The sequence below is a fragment of the Lactuca sativa genome, chromosome 7 (genome assembly GCF_002870075.4).
Source record: "Lactuca sativa cultivar Salinas chromosome 7, Lsat_Salinas_v11, whole genome shotgun sequence".
Classification (NCBI taxonomy): domain Eukaryota; kingdom Viridiplantae; phylum Streptophyta; class Magnoliopsida; order Asterales; family Asteraceae; genus Lactuca; species Lactuca sativa.
Window position 1 is genome coordinate 122845471 of NC_056629.2, and position 18550 is coordinate 122864020.

Below are 18550 nucleotides of genomic sequence, written 5' to 3' on the forward strand. Positions count from 1 at the left end.
CGACACAAAGGAGTAGTTGGCTCCGGAATCAAATAGTATATTTGCAGGCAAACCATTTACAAGAAAGGTACCTGAAGCGACGTCTGTTGCCTCCTTCGCAGCCTCGAGCGTCATTTGGAAGGCTCTCGCCTTCGGCTTCGGTGGTATGTTGGGTCTTCCTGCCTCCTTCTTCTTCGGGCAGTTCTTCAAAACATGCCCTTCTTCATTACACGCATAACAGGCCTTCTGGGTGAGGGTGTATTCATTGGCATAGTGCCCAAGCTTTCTGCATTTTAAACAAGTGACCCCTTCATCACACTTCCTAGAGTGCTTCTTCTTGCACTTGTCACACCACTTCGCTTCTGATCCTCCTCCTCTCGAACCAGATTTCAAGAACTTACCCTTCTTATCGGACCTCGAGGATCTGTCAAATTTACTTTTCTCTCCCACCTCCGCTCTCTCCAGACCCTTCTCTTGTATCTGGGTCTCCACATTCTTAGCAGCCCAGGTGGCGGCTTTCAGAGTGATATTTTGCTTGACCATTGGACCAAAGTCTGCTGGTAATCCGAGGGCAAATTTGTTAACCTTGGAGAGTTCAGTTGGGACGAGCTGAGGAACAAGCTTCATTTTCTCAATAAAGCTTGCAGCGTATTCAGTAACGCTCATTCTTCCCTTCTTCAGATTCTAGAACTCGTTGTTGATCTCCAGAAGATCCTGTTCAGAGCAATATTGCATCTTCAACTGTATCCTCCCACGACATCTTGCTCGCTTCACCTTTGGGCATTGAATCAGCTAGTAGCTTCCACCAGCTTAGTACTCCAAATTTCAATAAAGGAACCGCGAGAGCGGTCTTCTGTTTGTTGCTACACTCGCAACTCTCAAACATCGTCTCCATCTCAGAGATCCAGTTCATCACTTCCACCGGCGTTGGGCTTCCAGATAGACTCGGTGGCTTAGATGCCATGAAATCCTTGTATTTTCATCCACGTCCATCATTACCTCCTTCCTGGTGGTTTTGCCTAACTATCGGTGGGTTGGCTTGACTAACATTCCCACTGTAGTTTCCTTCTTCAGTCTGCCCTTCGTGCATTCCAACACTCAACACAGGGACTTTCATGCATTCCAACTCTTCTCCATTCCAGATCTGAGGTAGCAACCTCAGATCTAACCTCTAAACTCCAACACATCTAAATATCTAATCTCTAATACCCCCAAAATGATGCATCAAGGAAATGGCAGCTCAAAGACGAGATATTACCTCAAAAGAACTCCCCAACTACAATGAAACTTGAATCCAAGCAAAGCCCCTTGCTCCAAGCCTCTCCTTCTCTAAGATCTCTTCAATAGCCACCTCTCCAAGATCTAATTTGCTCAACAAAGGTACTTCTCCACGATTTTAGGGTTTCTGGGACTCAAGGGGTGATAAAGAGGCTGGGAGGAAAACATAAGGTTCTTTATATAGGGCTCAACCCCGAGAATTAGGGTCAGCGCCTACTCGCCGAGTCCACCTCATTGACTCGCCGAGTCGGATACTTAACACGCGACCAAGTCGCTGGGCATCCGATGCAAATGTTGGGCGTATGCGAGGACTACATGTCAGCCATCTGAAGCGAGGCGTGATCAGCAAGCGACGGTCCAGATGCTGCCACGTCATCAACTTCGGACCAGATTCGTGATTTTCTACTCCGACTTCTAAAAATCATAACTCTCGCATAAGAGCTTCATTTTTGACGTTCTTTATATCCGCGCGAAAGTGGGAACGTAGTCTACAACTTTTGTTTAGACTGTGTCGGCTAATTTTGGCTCTATTTCGAAATTTATATTATTAACAGGCCGGGACAGGATTGGTCTGTTAAATTTTCATAACTTCTTCATCTGACGTCCGTTTTCGTCCATCTTTTTTTTGTTACGCTACTCTTAACGAGATCTTCGATTCTCGTTCAGGTCGTGTCGGCTAAAAACCACTCGATCTAATATTCGAATTTCGGGTTGTAGACTTCTAATCTGAAACTTTGAAAAATCATAACTTCTTCATACGAAGTCAGATTTGGGCGTTCTTTTTATCGATATTCTTAGTTTAACATATTCTACGACTTTCGTTTAGAGCGCTAAGGCTAAATCTTGCTCTATAGTAAATTTACTATTTACGCTTCCCGGTATCGTGTCGGTTCTGTCGCGAAACTTTGACGGGTCATAACTTCTTCGTTATAACTCGGATTTCGGCGTTGTTTATATCCCCGGAATCCTTGTTTCGACCACTACAACTTTATATAAAGATATCGGGCTTATCTCACACTTTAATTTTGAAGCTTATTTTTATCTTTTATTTATTAAATATTTATAAATACATAATAAGCATAAAAATTCACATAATTCACATAACACTCAAATATTTCATTTTTATTACTTCAAAAAGAGTTACAATAGTTGACCTAGACTATTACATTGTCTAAAAATGCTTAGCCCTGAAACCCAGGCGTTACATCGAGTCGTCTCGCTGATTCGACGAGTGTGTGTAAAAAGTAAAAACCAAAAACGGGCAATCTTCATCCGACTCGTCGAGTTAACCATGCAACTCGTCGAATCCCTTCATCCCATTTCTTATTAAGACGCTTTTAAGCAAAACCAAGGCTCCAAATTGTAGATCTAGCCTCCTAGGTCATGGTTACAACAAGTTGCAAACTTTGCGTGCATGCAAGGCCTTAAATGCCAAAACCAAGCTAAGGATGAGGTTTAAGTCAAAGATAATGGCCAAAGCTTGATAAATTTGATAACTTTATGACTATGAGGACTTATAGGAGTCTAAATCTGAAGTTACAACTCAGATCATGTTCAATACAAGAAATGACACAAAAATATGCTAAAATGGCCTTCAACCCTTGAATGAGGAGATCTAACACTAGAATGATCAAGGTAACAACTTATTACCTTAAAATGGAAGCCAAGACGGAGTAGGTACTAGATCTACAAGCTTTTCCTTGATCCAAGCTCTTGAGTCTTCAAGTTTCTTTCACTAAAACCACCTTCTAAGCTTTCACACACACAAAATGAGTAGTAATACACGATTACGGTTTTCTGAGGTCAAGGGGGGACGATAAGTACGATAGAGGGTGGATAATGAACCATTAAATACGGTGAAAAACCATGGAAATTAGGGTTCATATTCCAGCTCCAACTCATTGAGTTGGGTCCTCCAACTCATAGAGTAGGTTCTAGAATCCACACGACTCTAGCCTTCTCTATACGGCGAGTTGGGGCATCCAACTCCTCGAGTAGGTCTAAAAACATAAATATAAAACTTTAAAATTTATACCTGGGAGTCGGGGTGTTACAAGCAGTCATCTAAAAAGCTCTCCCTCTAGTAACACCGTTTTTCCCTCACCTTTTTTTTGCCTATCGAGGCTCTTCACGATCATTTCGTCTGATATTTTTTTGACACATCAGTGTTTGCCTTCAGGAAATTTGTAGCGAATTGGATGCCTTCACCATAATTAATATGTAAATAAGCACTCGATGTACAAATTGTTGACATGTGTCCCTTTTTCCAAACTTCAAACATTTTAGAGGACTATAAACACTATCGCAAGTGCCTATGTGCTTTTTGTGGCACTTTTTCAACCATTTACTCTCATTTCTTTTAAACTCAGTAGGATACGATTTTATCGATGTTCTTTATATTTTTGAAGTCATTTTAGAATTCCCTTCCCAGTGAATTTTATCAACTCTAGTATCTCTCTCTTTCTCTCTCTCTCTCTCTCTCTCTCTCTCTCTCTTGATCTTGTCACTTTAAACCCAACTCTCTATCTTTTATGGCATCCACCTCTTGATGAAAGGTGGTGTACCTTGACTCCTATATGAATTCATGTATCTCGATTTGAAGTCCCCACTTATATTTATAAATCTTTCTCTCTTATGTATCAACCAAATGTTTCACAAATCGACATTTATCGTGAAATTCAACAATATATTCTTGAACTGATTTCAATCCCTTTGTAAGTTGCAAAAACTCATGCTCTAGTTGTTGACTCGTAGTTGGCTAACAATACTCTTCATAGACATTTATTTTGAATCTCTCACACATCAGCGTGCAAACTAACTTTTCACCCACAGTACCACTAATCATTTCCACCAATTACCCTAATTTATGTATAGGTCCTAAACTAAAATTTTGTGATGATTTAGCCATTTTCTCCATGTAACATACATTTTACCAGTTTTAGTGTTGACCTGGACTTCTAGTCATTAAATGAGATGATGAGATGGATATGTTGGTTATATAATGCTATGTTTACCATTAAACTTGATCTTCATATATTGTATATTTTTTTGGAATATAAAATGCATCCAATGAAGACTGCAATAACTACATAAACTAGAAACAAAGGCATCTTCTGCCCTTTTTTCCTAGAAACACACATTTTATTGGATTCATTACTGACCTAGATACAAAATTATAAATGAGCTAATGAGATGGATATTAAATTTTATAGTAAATGTAGCATTATATAACTCATCTTATCCATCTTATCAACAAATTTAATGACTATGTCTCTAAATCAACAATAAAACCAATAAAATGTATGTTAGACGGAGAAAATTGCTAAATCATCATTAAATTTTAGTTTGAGACTTATCGTAAATTATGATAAAATAATGAGACTTTAATGAAAAAGGTAAATAATGAAACCGTTAAATCGGGAAAATAGGGTCAAAACACTATTTTTACCTGTAATTTATGCTATTTCGTAAACAATTTTTAGATTGAGACTTTTTCGTAAATTAAGGTAAATTTTAGGACTTTTCTGAAGATTTCCTTTTAATGAAATTTTAGTTTTAAAATAATTTAATTAAATTAATTATTTTAAATATAAGTGAATTTATAAAAAAACATGACAAATCTGATAACTCACGTCATATAAATAACAAACTTTTGTAGCACCAAGACAAATATTATATGACGTCTAAATGGACTGTGACAAAAATAAACACTCCGTCCAACTTTAAAGCCTTTAACAATTCACAAATGTGATACACTGTCCCGCCTATTTATTACAACCTCTTACACTCTAGTCTGTACACTCCTACATGTTGGATTAATGTCTAAGTCCATAACTATAATTGGTAAGACTTGACCCGACCCAACATGGTCCATTTGGGTTGCATGGCATCGGGACAATTAGATTGACAAGATGAGGAAAAAAGGATACTATTGATTTATAATAATATATTATAAGTTGTAATATATTAATATATAATCGTATTATTTAATTAGTATTGATCAAGAATTAATTTATAATTAATTAAGTGATCAAAAGGAACAAAGTTAAATATGGACTCTTAGATATATACGTGTGGTGGGCCAAGTTCATTTAGGTTGGGCTAAGCTTTCATGGATATTCCATGGAGTGTTTAACCCATGGATCATATGAAATGAAAGGTCATGGGTTTAACCCAAGTCTCCACACTATATAAAGATGTCCTTGGTTGGTGAAATTGGCACTAGTGTGGGTACACTAAGATGGCTAGCCGATTTCATTAGAGAGAACCAAAGTATCCTTATTCTCAAGGTTAGTCCAAGTGTTCATGGTGTTGTGTGAACCATTTGAGGTGTCACACTTGGGGCACTAAGCACTCAAGCTTCATGGAGTCAAGCAACAACAACAAGGTATGTATTCTATCTGTTTTATTACCCTAGTGTCAATGTTTTGGTATGCTAGTTAGGATAATACCTGGGATATTCATATTTGCATGTATAATAGAGAAAACATAAATTCAAAGTATTTATGTTTCCTTGCACACTTAGGAGTGTTAGAATGCTCAAAACCCAACAGTGGTATCAGAGCCTAGGCTTCATTTCTTGTTATACTTGCAAATTTAGCTGAAAATCGCATTTTGTTACTGTCTGCACAGTAGACTCACCGAGTCCATAAAGGGACTCGACGAGTCCAAGGAAAAATGCATCCAACTCGCCGAGTTTGTTCATTCACTCGACGAGTTGGAACCTCAGACATCATATATTCGACTGTTTTGGTTGGAATTGGACTAGGAACATTACCCTAAGCTGTTTTTGACTTTATAAACTTGTTTTTGACGTGGTAATGTTCATGCTAATCCAATTTCAAAGATAATTGCCAATAGATTCATGTTTTCTATTAGTTAAAAATTTATGCTAATTACATGAAAAAGTTTTATATGAATTATCTTTGTTCTTATAGGTTGCTTAGATTAATAGGAAAAGTTAATTGATTATGTGTTTTCAATCCATTTTAATCTAAGAGTTGATTCTAAAATGTGTTTGTGTAACTTGTCCACAAGTTAAAAGAAAGTCCACATTTAAGTTTCTTAAAACTCATAAAAGTTGGCAAAGGTCATAAAATGAAGAGTCTTGTCCTCATTAAATTGTTTTAAGACTCCATAACTTGTCCTCGAGTTATGGAGGTTCAAGAGTCTCTTCATTGAATAATAAAACTGTCTAGCCTATTTGTTCCATAAAATACAAAAGAAGGAGAGTTACATTCTTTAATAGTTTAAAATCTTCCATAACTTGTCCTCAAGTTATGGAACTTGAAGAGTTTTTTTTAACTAAAACTACTTTAAACTCATAAGGTATGGAATTAATTAGTTTTGAATATTTTCAAAACTTGCCCTCAAGTTTTGGAATTTGAAAAGTTTTCACTTATGAATACTTTAATTCCAAGTTAATCCCTTAGAATTTTAAAAAAGTTAAAATTCAACCCTTATACTTTATAATATTATAAGTTAGTAATATTTATATATGTATAAGAGCAAGTCAGTGTTACTGTTAGTAGGCCTCATTCACGAAGTCGGTCTATAAGGTGGATATAAGGCTACTACCTATAAAATGGCAGTTTAATGGGTGTCCACTCTCACCCACCGCTTCCTTGACTGGTGGGGGTCGTTAACCGAACGGGTACGACAAGGACTATAATTCTCCCTTCATTAAAAGTATTAATGATAAATATAAAGTAACTAAATGTTTTTTATAATTCCCAATCTTAGTTACTTTAGGAAAATGTGAATAAGGTGCTAATTCATGAAATTACAGTTTGCACTTTGTTTAAGCCGGTTAGTGGAGCGTGTGTGGTTAACCGGCACACTAACTCGTATTTAACAAGGTAGGCAAAGGGTAACTTAATATTTATCATAGTATCGATGGAGCGTGTATGGTTAACCTGCACATTGATTGAGGGGTAAGTATTAAGGGTACCAAGTATATTTTCATGGTTATTCACACCTTGTTTTGTGATCCTCGGCATCCCAGTCACAAAAACTGAAGGGCACACTTGATATTGAAACATGCCATTGAACAGTTCAATGAATCTTAAAAGATCTACGATTTTCAAATCCAAGTAAAGCCTAATTAAATTATTTCGTTTTCATGGTGGAAATTAGTGAATCGTCATTCACCAACCTTCAAATATTTTATATCTTGGATTACAACATCCCTCTTTCGAGTTATAAAATATTGTGTTGGGTCCTAGCCTTAATATTTAATATTGGGTGTTATATTAAGGACTTAAAATCAACTATCTTGAATATCTCCCAAAATATGTATGGTTTAGACATGGATGATCTTCCCAAATCTCTTGGGACTTCACACTTCCTCCACATCCTCTAATTATTCTCCCTAACCCAAAAGTTCAAGGTTACTCAAGCCCTATTGGCAAGGCAAGGTCTAGGTGTGATCACATCATTGAGATGAAGTCTCATATTGACAAGCCGTGAGAGTTGGGTGTCAAAGTCTTCAGAAAGTTGGTGGCTCAATTACTTTTCTAAGTCACATAGTGAGTTCCTTTGGGACTCCTATGAAACAAACTATGACAAGACCCTTAATGATCTTATCTATTTGTTAAGATCAACTTCCTAAAACTTTATGGCATTGACAATGATGACACTGGAAATCCAGAAAAAGCATTCTCTTCCCAATGGAAAGGGATCGGCCATAGTTAACTCAGTTGACCAAATGGTAAAGAGAAAAGGTAATTCTGTGATAGTCTCGCGTACCAGTACCAAAGGGTCCATATGTTTATCTTGCCAAAGGAAGGGGCATTAGTTGCAAAGCTGCCAAATTTACCTGAAAGATCATAAGGCTGGTAAAGTCAATAAGTTTGGTTCTATTTCAGGTAAAGTCCACTATCTAATTCGGATAAGTTTCTATTCTTAGATTCTTATTATAGGATGTAGCTGGGTCACATATTCATGTTTTAAGAATCTAAAGAAAAGTGAAGGAAACTTAAAGGAAGAGTATGTTGAATCTGACTGCAAAAGATGGATTTCTATCGCTTGATTGAAGATCGGATTCTTGAGCTACTCTTAGGAGTTTTGATAGATTGCTAGGAAACATGTAAGATCATAGTTTTCATTTAAAGTTGCATTGTAAGGAAATGTTTTTTCCGCTTTTTATAAATAAATAAAAGTTTGTGTTACTTTATTTTATATCTCCTTGCAATAACATTTATGAAAACTTGATGTTCATATGTTTCTAGCAATATTGAAAAATATGAATTTGCCTCTTTCATTTATGGTGATGTCTAAATTTACCAAATAAGGAAAGCGTCTCATCATCCAAGTTTTCAGTTGGATAGAAACTTGGAATCATACAAGTTGTACAGTATGATGAAGGAGAACTTTCCGCTTTGGAAAATTAAGACTAGTTCCTTGTTCACATTTATATGTGAGTCAAGTGAAGGGCTAAGGGATCGAGTACACATTCTTGTGCACTGATCAAGTCCACCACAAAAGATCTATAATACTATTCGTCATGATTTACTAAAGTTTAGTAAATATGGTTACACATACAAGTTTAAGTGTAATTCTGATACATTGGAAAATTTTCGATGTATGGCAGAACGAATGAGAAGAATCAAATTAGGCAGAAGGATAAAAGTTTCACAAATCTGAAAAGATGGGAGAGTACTTTAGTATCATGTTATACAATCATCTTAATGGTTAAGAGACCTTATCACAATTCATACTCTAAGTGCATTCGGATTGCTAAGAAAAGGAGCTATGAATTGTTGAAGTAGTCAAATCAAGAAGATGATTCATACCTCGTTCCAAAAACAATTCTTAGAGTCCTACTCCAAGATTGTAATTTGAGTTGCATATCTTAAAGGAAGGTTTCTTAACAGTAATCAAATGTAAGAGTAAAAGTATCCTACTCTTGTACATTTGAAATTGGTAAGTTGTGATGTTTTGGATAAAACAAAGACCAACTAAGACTAATTGTGTGAAGTGTTTGTCTTGATAAAGAATCCAAACTATCTCTTGAATATTTGGCAAGATACTCTTATATGTCAAGAGGACAGTGGGACTCTTAAAGATCCTGGAAGAATTTCAAGATCTAATCAAGAATAAAGACCTGTAGTTTAACACTAGCACACGACGTGAGGTTTATAACCTATCGTGTTGACATATTTCTATTTCTATGCCCATTCCAGTTAAAGTTGGCTTTACATATGAGTTCTTAGAGTTCTTAATTGGTTGCATAACAACTTGGATGCAATGGCAGGCCCTTGAGGTGCCAGGTGGCCAGATTGATTTCAGTACATATGAGTTTGGATTTGTCATTATCTTTGTCTTGTGACTATGGTTTTGACAATTCACATGGATAAGAACATGTACACCATTAAATCTAAGTTTCACAAGGTTTCTCTCCGATTCATGAAAATGATGGTGAGGAAACACTTTCACTAAGTAGATTTTAACTAGATAGCAATTTTGATATTTGCATTCTTAATGTCGTTAGTGGAGCGTGTGTGGTTAACCGGCACACTAACATGGACTTGTGAGAAGTGGAAAAGGTCTAAACAATCTAGACTATGATTATGGCATCCCTTTTCATAGTTCGTAAATTGTTTAGACACACCTATCAGCTATTTAAGATAAGGTGTATGATATTGATAAAGTTTTATCAAAGCAATCTAGTATCAGAAATCTGAACTTTGGTAAAAAAAGTCAATAAAGTATTGTTTTTTCTAGAAGTCCAGTTGGTTTCTGAGTACATGTCAAAGTTAGTGGGAGCTTAAGTGTTATGCTAATAATCATCATGTTAGTGGGAGCATGATAATTATGATAAGTATTACAAGTTAGCAATGTTAATTATGGAAAACAAAAGTTTCAATTCGTGAGGCTGCAGGGGTTGAAAAAGTTGTTTTGCTATAATTAAGGGAGAGGAAATTATACTTCATCTCAAATCTATAAGCTTAGATCGTGAGATTTTAATCAAATTTAGTCAAGTATATATATGAATGTTATGTTGGAATGGCTCAACATAGGAAAATTCTATATATGGGTCCATTATTTGCGTTCTAAAATTCGATTATGATTACGGCATCCCTTTTCATAATCTGAATTATGAGAACATGGCATATTGAAATGGAAATATTATAGCAAAGGACTGGTCTAGTATCATGTCTTTATGTGAGACATCATGAATCGTGTCACATATGCTTCGGATATAGGATCGATTGTATGTGCTATAATATTCACCCTTTCTAAATTTTTCCAAATGCTTGGGGCATTAAGATGGGAAAAGGTCTAGAATTGGATATGCCTAAAAGGATTAAGCAATTGTTGAGGACAATCTAAGGTTTCCCAGGGACAGTTGGAAATATAGTGTTATTTGTTGGAAGGACCATATTGACATATTCTGAAAATAGGCAACTCTTGTTCAGAATTGATAGTCAAAAGGGGAATATGGAAATGATCCTATAGGTGGAAGTTTTTCAATAAATCTGTGTACGATTAGGAAACTTAATGCAAGAAGGATGTTTCCAAGGAGTTGATCTCCTTTGTAATGCTCTGTAATGTTTGTTTTCAAGTCTTTTTGTCTTTGTGCATAATCATTACAAGAGGATCAATGCATATAAGTTTAGAATCTAACAGATTTTAGTAAATGACATGAATTTGGAATTCTTGCATTTGCAGTAAGGAATTGGGAGTGTGAAATGAAAATCATTGGAATTATGTTCAATCGATATTTTTCACAAAGCAAAGATCATAGACAAACTTAGTATGCATACTTGGTGTATGGCATGACTAGGGTTTAGGAAAAAAAACATAGTGTACATGCTTGGAGCATGGGACAACTATTGTTTTTAATTCAAGTATAAAGTTGATAGCTGAAACAGTATGCAGTGAATGATGGGTAATCAATATGGTGATAAATAAAACTTATTTTATTTATATTCATAAGTTCTGAGACCATATTGGATTCAATTATTCTTGTGTTTCACTTTGCATGTTTTGACATCCAGAATAACTAGGTCTTCCTTCCTGGTTGACTAAGTTATTCAAACCATCCATAGTCGGTCATATGTTGGAAGTAGATATGAATCAAGACTATCATGGGTTGGCTTGTAGAGGTCTAAGTTGTTGGACAAAGTGGTGTTAGAACACTCATGAGTGCTCATAAGTTATGAGTATTGGATTCAACCCGCGCTCATTGGAATCACTTCATGGATTTTATCACGAGTGATCATGAGACGATAATGTCTTATATTCTTCAAACCTAGAGATATGAGTTGTTACTATGAGTTGGTTATACATTGATTGCACGAAACCGCATTGGTAACTCGATGTCATAAAACGTGCCTTTGTGTATGACTCAACAAGTAGTAGAACAAGCCATATGAGTCAAATTTTATCCATTCCTTTTACCTTTGGGATAAAATCGATATCTATGGGCCCCTCGATGATTTAATGCTGATACATATGAGTGCTTGGCCAAGCCAGGACTGATTTGATCTGTTCAATAAGTCAGTCATCATAAATCGGAAATCGGGAAACAACAAATGGACAGAGGGAATGATTTATAATCCATGTCTCAGTTCATATGATATCAAGAATAGAGGAATATATGATCCCTTATCTAATGGACAAGTCATTGACAAAGGTCAGAGTTCGACAGAAGCTTTGGAGAGCTACGATTGCTAGTCGGGTTACGAAGTCATACTTGCAGTAATAGTTTTAGACTTATCTAAGTGGGAGACTGTTGGATTAATGTCTAAGTCCATAAATATAATTGGTAAGAATTGACCCGAATCAGCATGGTCCATTTGGGTTGCAGGGCATCGGGACAATTGGATTGACAAGATGAGGAAAAAAAGGGTACTAGTGATTTATATTAATATATTATAAGTTCTAATATATTAATATATAATCATATTATTTAATTAGTATTGATCAAGAATTAATTTATAATTAATTAAGTGATGAAAAGCAACTAATCAAATATGGACTCTTAGATATATATGTATGGTGGGCCAATTTCATTTAGGTTGGGCTAAGCTTTCATGGATAGTCCATGGAGTGTTTAACCCATGGATCATATGAAATGAAAGGTCATGGGTTTAACCCTAGTCTCCACACTATATAAAGATGTCCTTGGTTGGTGAAATTGGCACTAGTGTGGGTACACTAAGAGGGCTAGCCGATTTCACTAGATAGAACCAAAGTATTCTTATTCTCAAGGTTAGTCCAAGTGTTCATGGTGTTGTGTGAACCATTTGAGGTGTCACACTTGGGTCACTAGGCACTCAAGCTTCATGGAGTCAAGCAACAACAACAGGGTATGTATTCTATCTGTTTTATTACCTAGTGTCAATGTTTTGGTATGCTAGTTAAAATAATACCTTGGATATTTATATTTGTATGTATAATAGAGAAAACATTGATCCAAGGTATTTATGGTTGCATGTACACTTAAGAGTGTTAGAATGCTCAAAACCCAACACTACGCTCTAGTCTATTTGGTATCATATCATAGTAAATTTGACTAAAAAGCTATTTTCTATTTTATTTATTATTATGACACTAATATAATATCTTAAATATTACTAAAAGAGAACCTTAAATTCTAATCTTAAGAAATCAGAACCCTTCATTACATTTCAATCCTTAGTTTCTAACCCTTAGATTATTTGCTGGCGTCTTCTTGTTGCTCATAAATCTTTACACGCTTATCTCTTCTTTCCTTCATCATCTACCCTCTTTCTCTCTCTTTCAATTTTAACCTAATAATTGAAACCTAATTTTACTTCAATCATGCAAGAATCGCCATGATCTTCTTACTTTTCTCCCTACCCTTTTCTCTAAACCTAGTCGCTTCCTTCAATCGACCCCATCGATTTCATACATCAAATCGATCCTAGATAAGTCTTCTTCCCCACTACTATGTGTTCTTCCTCGGACGATAGAATCTTGCCTATAAGTCCTGTAATTATGATCGTTGACGATTTTGATTCTATAACCGAATGGGTTTTTCATCTTTCATGTTTTCATTCAGAAATTGGAGTTTAATTGGAGAATTGTTATGTCAACGATAATAGGGTTCTTCGGTTCTGCTGCTGCTCTACGTTTTTACTTTCTCTTTTCCGATTTTTTATCTAAGTAATGAATATTCAAATCTACAATATTTCTTGAGTTTTCTAAGTGTACGTTTTCACTTTTCAAAAATAGGTTCAGACTACGTTTTCACTTTTGTCTGCTTCAAACCTACGTGACATTGAGGTAAAGTTATTAAAGGGATCATCTGTGTACCAAGCAAAGTTCCATCTGGTGTTCCTAGAAGGCTCTGTATCCAACTCTTATGGGATTCTGAATCTTTATACCATTGGACTGTAGTCAAGGTATATTTTTGAAAATTTCTGTTTACTTTGGAGAAAAAGCTTGCATCCTAACCTTTAATTTCTTATAATTGACTTGTAGGACATGGGAAAGGTTCCTCCGGTTTATAACTTGGCTGCCTTCATCCTAGCTGTTATGATAGCTGGGATCTATTTCTTTGACCTTAGCGTTGCTTCAACCTGTGATGATTATAATCTTATCAAACTTACTGATGGAATTACTCTTCATTAAAAGTGTAACACTATTCAGGTTTGTTAATTGCAATTTTATTAAAGATAATAATGAAGCGCCAATTTTCCATTATTCAGGTTTGTTAAAAGATTCAAACTGTAAATATTTCTTTACATATATCATAAAAGGATCATAAAACATATGATACAAATGTTACAAATGTTTTTTTAGTAGGAGGCTCTTGCTCTGTTGCTTATTGGAATTAGCATAAATCAAATGCAAGCTTTACCTGAGGGAAGTAGTAGAATGGGCGTGCCACTTGAAATGGGTGCATATATCTACATATTCATTTTTGTAAGTTGTATTTTTTTACCATTATTTATCTTAATTTTATATATCTACAAAAACATTAATCAATTTAACTTTTGTAAAGGTAACTGTTCCATCTTTGGCTTCTGTCTTTAATGAATATGCACTGAAAAGTCAATATGACACAAGCATATACCTTCAGGTGATCTCAATATTATATTAGTTAAAGTTTCTTTATATTTTGTGTTGTAATTTTATATCCTGTTGTTCAATTAAAAAATTTGTTTTTGTATGGATATGGTGCTATATTCAGTTTTCTTGGGATACTTGGAACAATTGTTATCAAAGGTAATTAAAAAAAATTTGTAAAGAGTAATTTGGTCTTTGAACAACAAAATAATGGAAGTGAAAGATTATGCAAAACAGTTATATTATTATTTTTTAGGCCCTGAAAGCTTTGATATTTTGCATGGACGTTCAAAAGCTACTATGCTTTTGATTATAAACAATGCAGGGCAAGTAATTTTATCCTCATTTTTCTTCAAATATGCAGGTAAAGTAAAATAAATAAATTATATTTCTTTCACAAAAACCCAAAATATAATTTATTTATATGTTTTGTTTGTGTCATGCAAATACAATTTTAAAAAAGTATTCATCAACTGTTGCAACAATTTTCACAGGCTTTGCATCTGCTACTTTGTTTGGTCATACTTTGACTATAAATTTCTTGCTAGGAATTTCAATTGTTTTCATTTCAATGCACCAGGTATGTGATTCCGATGGAATTGGAATTCAAGATGCAGGTGTGAATATGTTGGTTTTTTTCATTTTTCTTTAATAAGTATTTTGAGTACTTATATATAAAATCTATAACACTTGCTTTTTTTTCAGGCTATTCATCGTTTAGATTCTGATGCAACACAACCACTTCTTCCTACTTAAGTCAACAGTTGACTTTTGAAATGAAAGAAGATAATTAAAAAATATGAGTTACTTGTCACGTATACGGTTTATGAGGTTTAATGTTGGTTAGTAGATTATTGTTGATATAACTTATAAGTTATGTTTTTGAAGGTGAAAAAGAGATGTTTTTAGTTTTTACATATGCTAGACTATGCTCTATTGCTCTAACTTTGTCATTTTATAAATTTGTCTTATTTTAGTCATTTGCACCTTTTGTGGGTGAACTTCAACACCCAAACTCGTGGCTCTGGCTGCTGGTTTCCATTAGCTCTAACACAAGGTTTGGGTGTTGCATTTACCTTGAGGCGTTTTATTATTCTCCATTCAAACTACATAGTTTTCAAGATTTTGTTTTGAAATAAGAAGGTTGGAATGACAAACCCAAAAAATGAAGGTCGACTTTGTTCTAGATTCGTGTTGTAATAATGGATGCCAGGTTTTATCTATGAAGCTTTCATAACTAAAGTATCTTTTTTATAGGTTAATAAGGTCTTCAGTTGGCTAAACCTTAGACTCAAGGAAAGGGAAGTGTAACATCCAAAATTTCAAAACAATTAAAATTTTTCAAAATCACCCATTTTATTAACATTGTTACAAAGAGGTTTTCAATACATTATTAAACAGAGTAATTTCCTAGGTTCATATCATAAAACACCAACGCGAGGAATGGTACGATCACGCCTTTGCCTTGCCACGGACTCTTGAGAACCTGAAACATAAAACCACAACTGTAAGCCCGAAAGCTTAGTGAGATACCCCCAGAATACCAACCACATATACGCCTTTCCAGGCCCTGACCTTCCGATCCATGTGTCTCAGGGGACTTCCGTCCCTGCTGGGTAAACCTTCCGGTTCTACCCACGCCGACCATCCGGTCCATCACACAACATAATCGCCTTCCGGCCCATAACATATTGCCTTCCGGCCCATAAGCATAAAATGCATATATAACATAACAAATAATCATATAGCAGTTCAAAGACAACAATCGATCAACAGATCACATATCATAGCATTACTCTTAACAAGATACCGATCTAGCCGGTCACTAGCATAACATTACCCTACGAATCAGTCAACATACTAAATGCATACATACGCCTTTCCAGGCCATGACCTTCCGGTCCACATAGCAATGCCTTCCGGCCCATAACATGTAATGACAACTACCTGGATTTCCATCCGATAAAAGGGTCGGCCTTGGTGCCATAAACCCTAGCGATATAGTGAGGATAACTCACCTCGAAACTGCCGACTGAACAGATAGCTCAAGCTGCTCCGATCACTGATACGATCTCCACCTCTGGACAGCCACCAATGCACTGAACTCAAACAATAATCAACAATTACCAAAATACCCCTGGAACCACTGGTCAACCCTTGGTCAAAGACAAGGTCAAAGTCAACCCCTGACTGACCCTACTCGCCGAGTCAACCCTATGACTCGCCGAGTCCCCATACTCAGAACTTCACTCAACCCGCGATCTAACTCGCCGAGTCACCCCAAGACTCGCCGAGTTCAACGACTCTGAGTCCACTCGCCCTTGACTCACCGATTCCTTAAGATTCCCTTTCTACACGTCGAGTATCCCCTTTTTACTCGACGAGTTCCTCCTGGAAGAATCGCGGGGCCACCCCGACTCAACTCGCCGAGTCTGAAGAACAACTCGACGAGTCCCAGTTATTCTTCAAGCTACTCGCCGAGTCTGTTCATCGGACTCGGCGAGTCCATGCCATGCAGTTGATCAAACTGCTTCCTGAGATAAGTTTCGTCCCGAAATACACAAGCATGGGACCTTCTGGACCTCTAAAGGTCCTAATACAGGATTATAGTCGTTGGATAACAAGGTACTAATTCATCTAATCACCAAATGGGTTCCATAAACCCTAAATCCATGCACACATCAACATAACAGAAAGGAATCTGAAATATTACTTGAAATATGCACTCTCTGTGTCCCCAAACCGCAGAACTCGAATCCCTTGCTGTTCCTTTAGCCAAAGCTCTTCTCCTCCTTGCACAACAATTTCTTCAAAGCCCTAATATCTTTCAATCTTGCTCTAGATGCCCACAGCCGTTTAGGGTTCTTCTCAGTCGACTAAAGACGGACAATGACGGCCTATAAGTGCATTATATACGACCCAAACCTGAACGGTTAGGGTTTTCGCTAAACAGCGTAGACTCGCCGAGTCCATATCGGACTCGTCGAGTCCAGTCGCGAACCCGCGACCCGGTCTGCGATCCTACTCGGCGAGTCTAGGCTCCAACTCGCCGAGTCCCCTCTTTAATCATCCCAAAAACATAATTATATCAATATTTGGAATCCCGGGCTGTTACAACTCTCCCCCACTAGAACTAGACTTCGCCCTCGAAGTCTCACTCTGAAAATAGCCCCAGATGCTGCTCCCATCTCTCACGTTCTAGATCACAGATCATTTCCGATCCCCTCCGGTGCTGCCACCGAACTAACACCAGAGGTATCTCCTTATACCTCAGAATCTCGATCTTTCGATTTCTGATGACCACTGGTCTCTTGACATAATTCAGGCTCGCATCCACCTGAATGTCTTCTAATGGGACCACTGCCGACTCATCGGCTATATACTTTCTTAATTGCGACACATGAAAATGTCGAGGGTTTGTCTAAAATCCGTGGGCAACTCCAAACGGTAGACCATCCGGCCTACCCCCGCAATTACATGAAAAGGCCCAATATACCGGGGCCCCAACTTGCTTCTCTTCCTGAAGCAAATCACTCCTTTCCAAGGAGAGGCCTTCAGGAGTACGAGGTTGCCGACCTGAAACTCAAGCTCGGACCGGCGTCTGTCTGCATAACTTTCCCTGTCGGCTCTGTCGAATCTGCTCTTGTCGACTGAAGCACGATCTCTGTACTGCACATCACTCTCTGTAACCGAAAATTTACCCAAGATGCAACTCTGCTCTAAATCTCAACGATTACTCGACTCATAAGGGTTAGGAAACCATGAACCACTGGATCCCCGATCCAAAGTCCACTTTGTCCATTCCGGACCGACTGAGAGATCCATTCTCACTCTCAGAGCAACTCTCACAAGTTCTCCTCTTGCCATCACATACACATACTGAACTAGTCCCAACACCCGTAGGTTGAAATACCCGATACACTGATGATATCCTCAAACATCTCCCAAGATGAACCACTACATCCACCCTACACTCTGATCAGAATCACACTGAGAATTTAAAATTCTCTCTCTCCCTGCATCCCTTCTGAGCCTCAACAGACATCCCAAACCGGATGGGTTCCTACTTCGCTGCCGCGAACACGATGCTCGAAGGCATACTCGAAATACTCTAACCATAACTCTGCTCTGCAGCTTTCAGTCTCGTGAACTTGCACTCCCCTTCGGAGTTACACACCTTTCTCCTTTCCTTCCAAGGGACCCTCTTGGCCATAATGCCACTCCAACCGGTGCTACGGTCCTTGCCCCAAGC

General features: G+C 37.0%; 1 protein-coding gene across 1 annotated transcript; it reads left to right on the forward strand.

Moving 5' to 3' along the window:
* Positions 1-12548: 12548 nt before the first annotated feature.
* On the forward strand, positions 12549-15054 carry LOC111885681 (CMP-sialic acid transporter 2). Its single transcript, XM_042896783.2, is given in 10 exon segments — positions 12549-12572; positions 13462-13512; positions 13711-13810; positions 13879-13937; positions 14032-14154; positions 14234-14309; positions 14386-14457; positions 14555-14662; positions 14745-14878; positions 15004-15054. Coding segments are annotated over 10 exon segments (798 nt in total).
* Positions 15055-18550: the final 3496 nt, after the last annotated feature.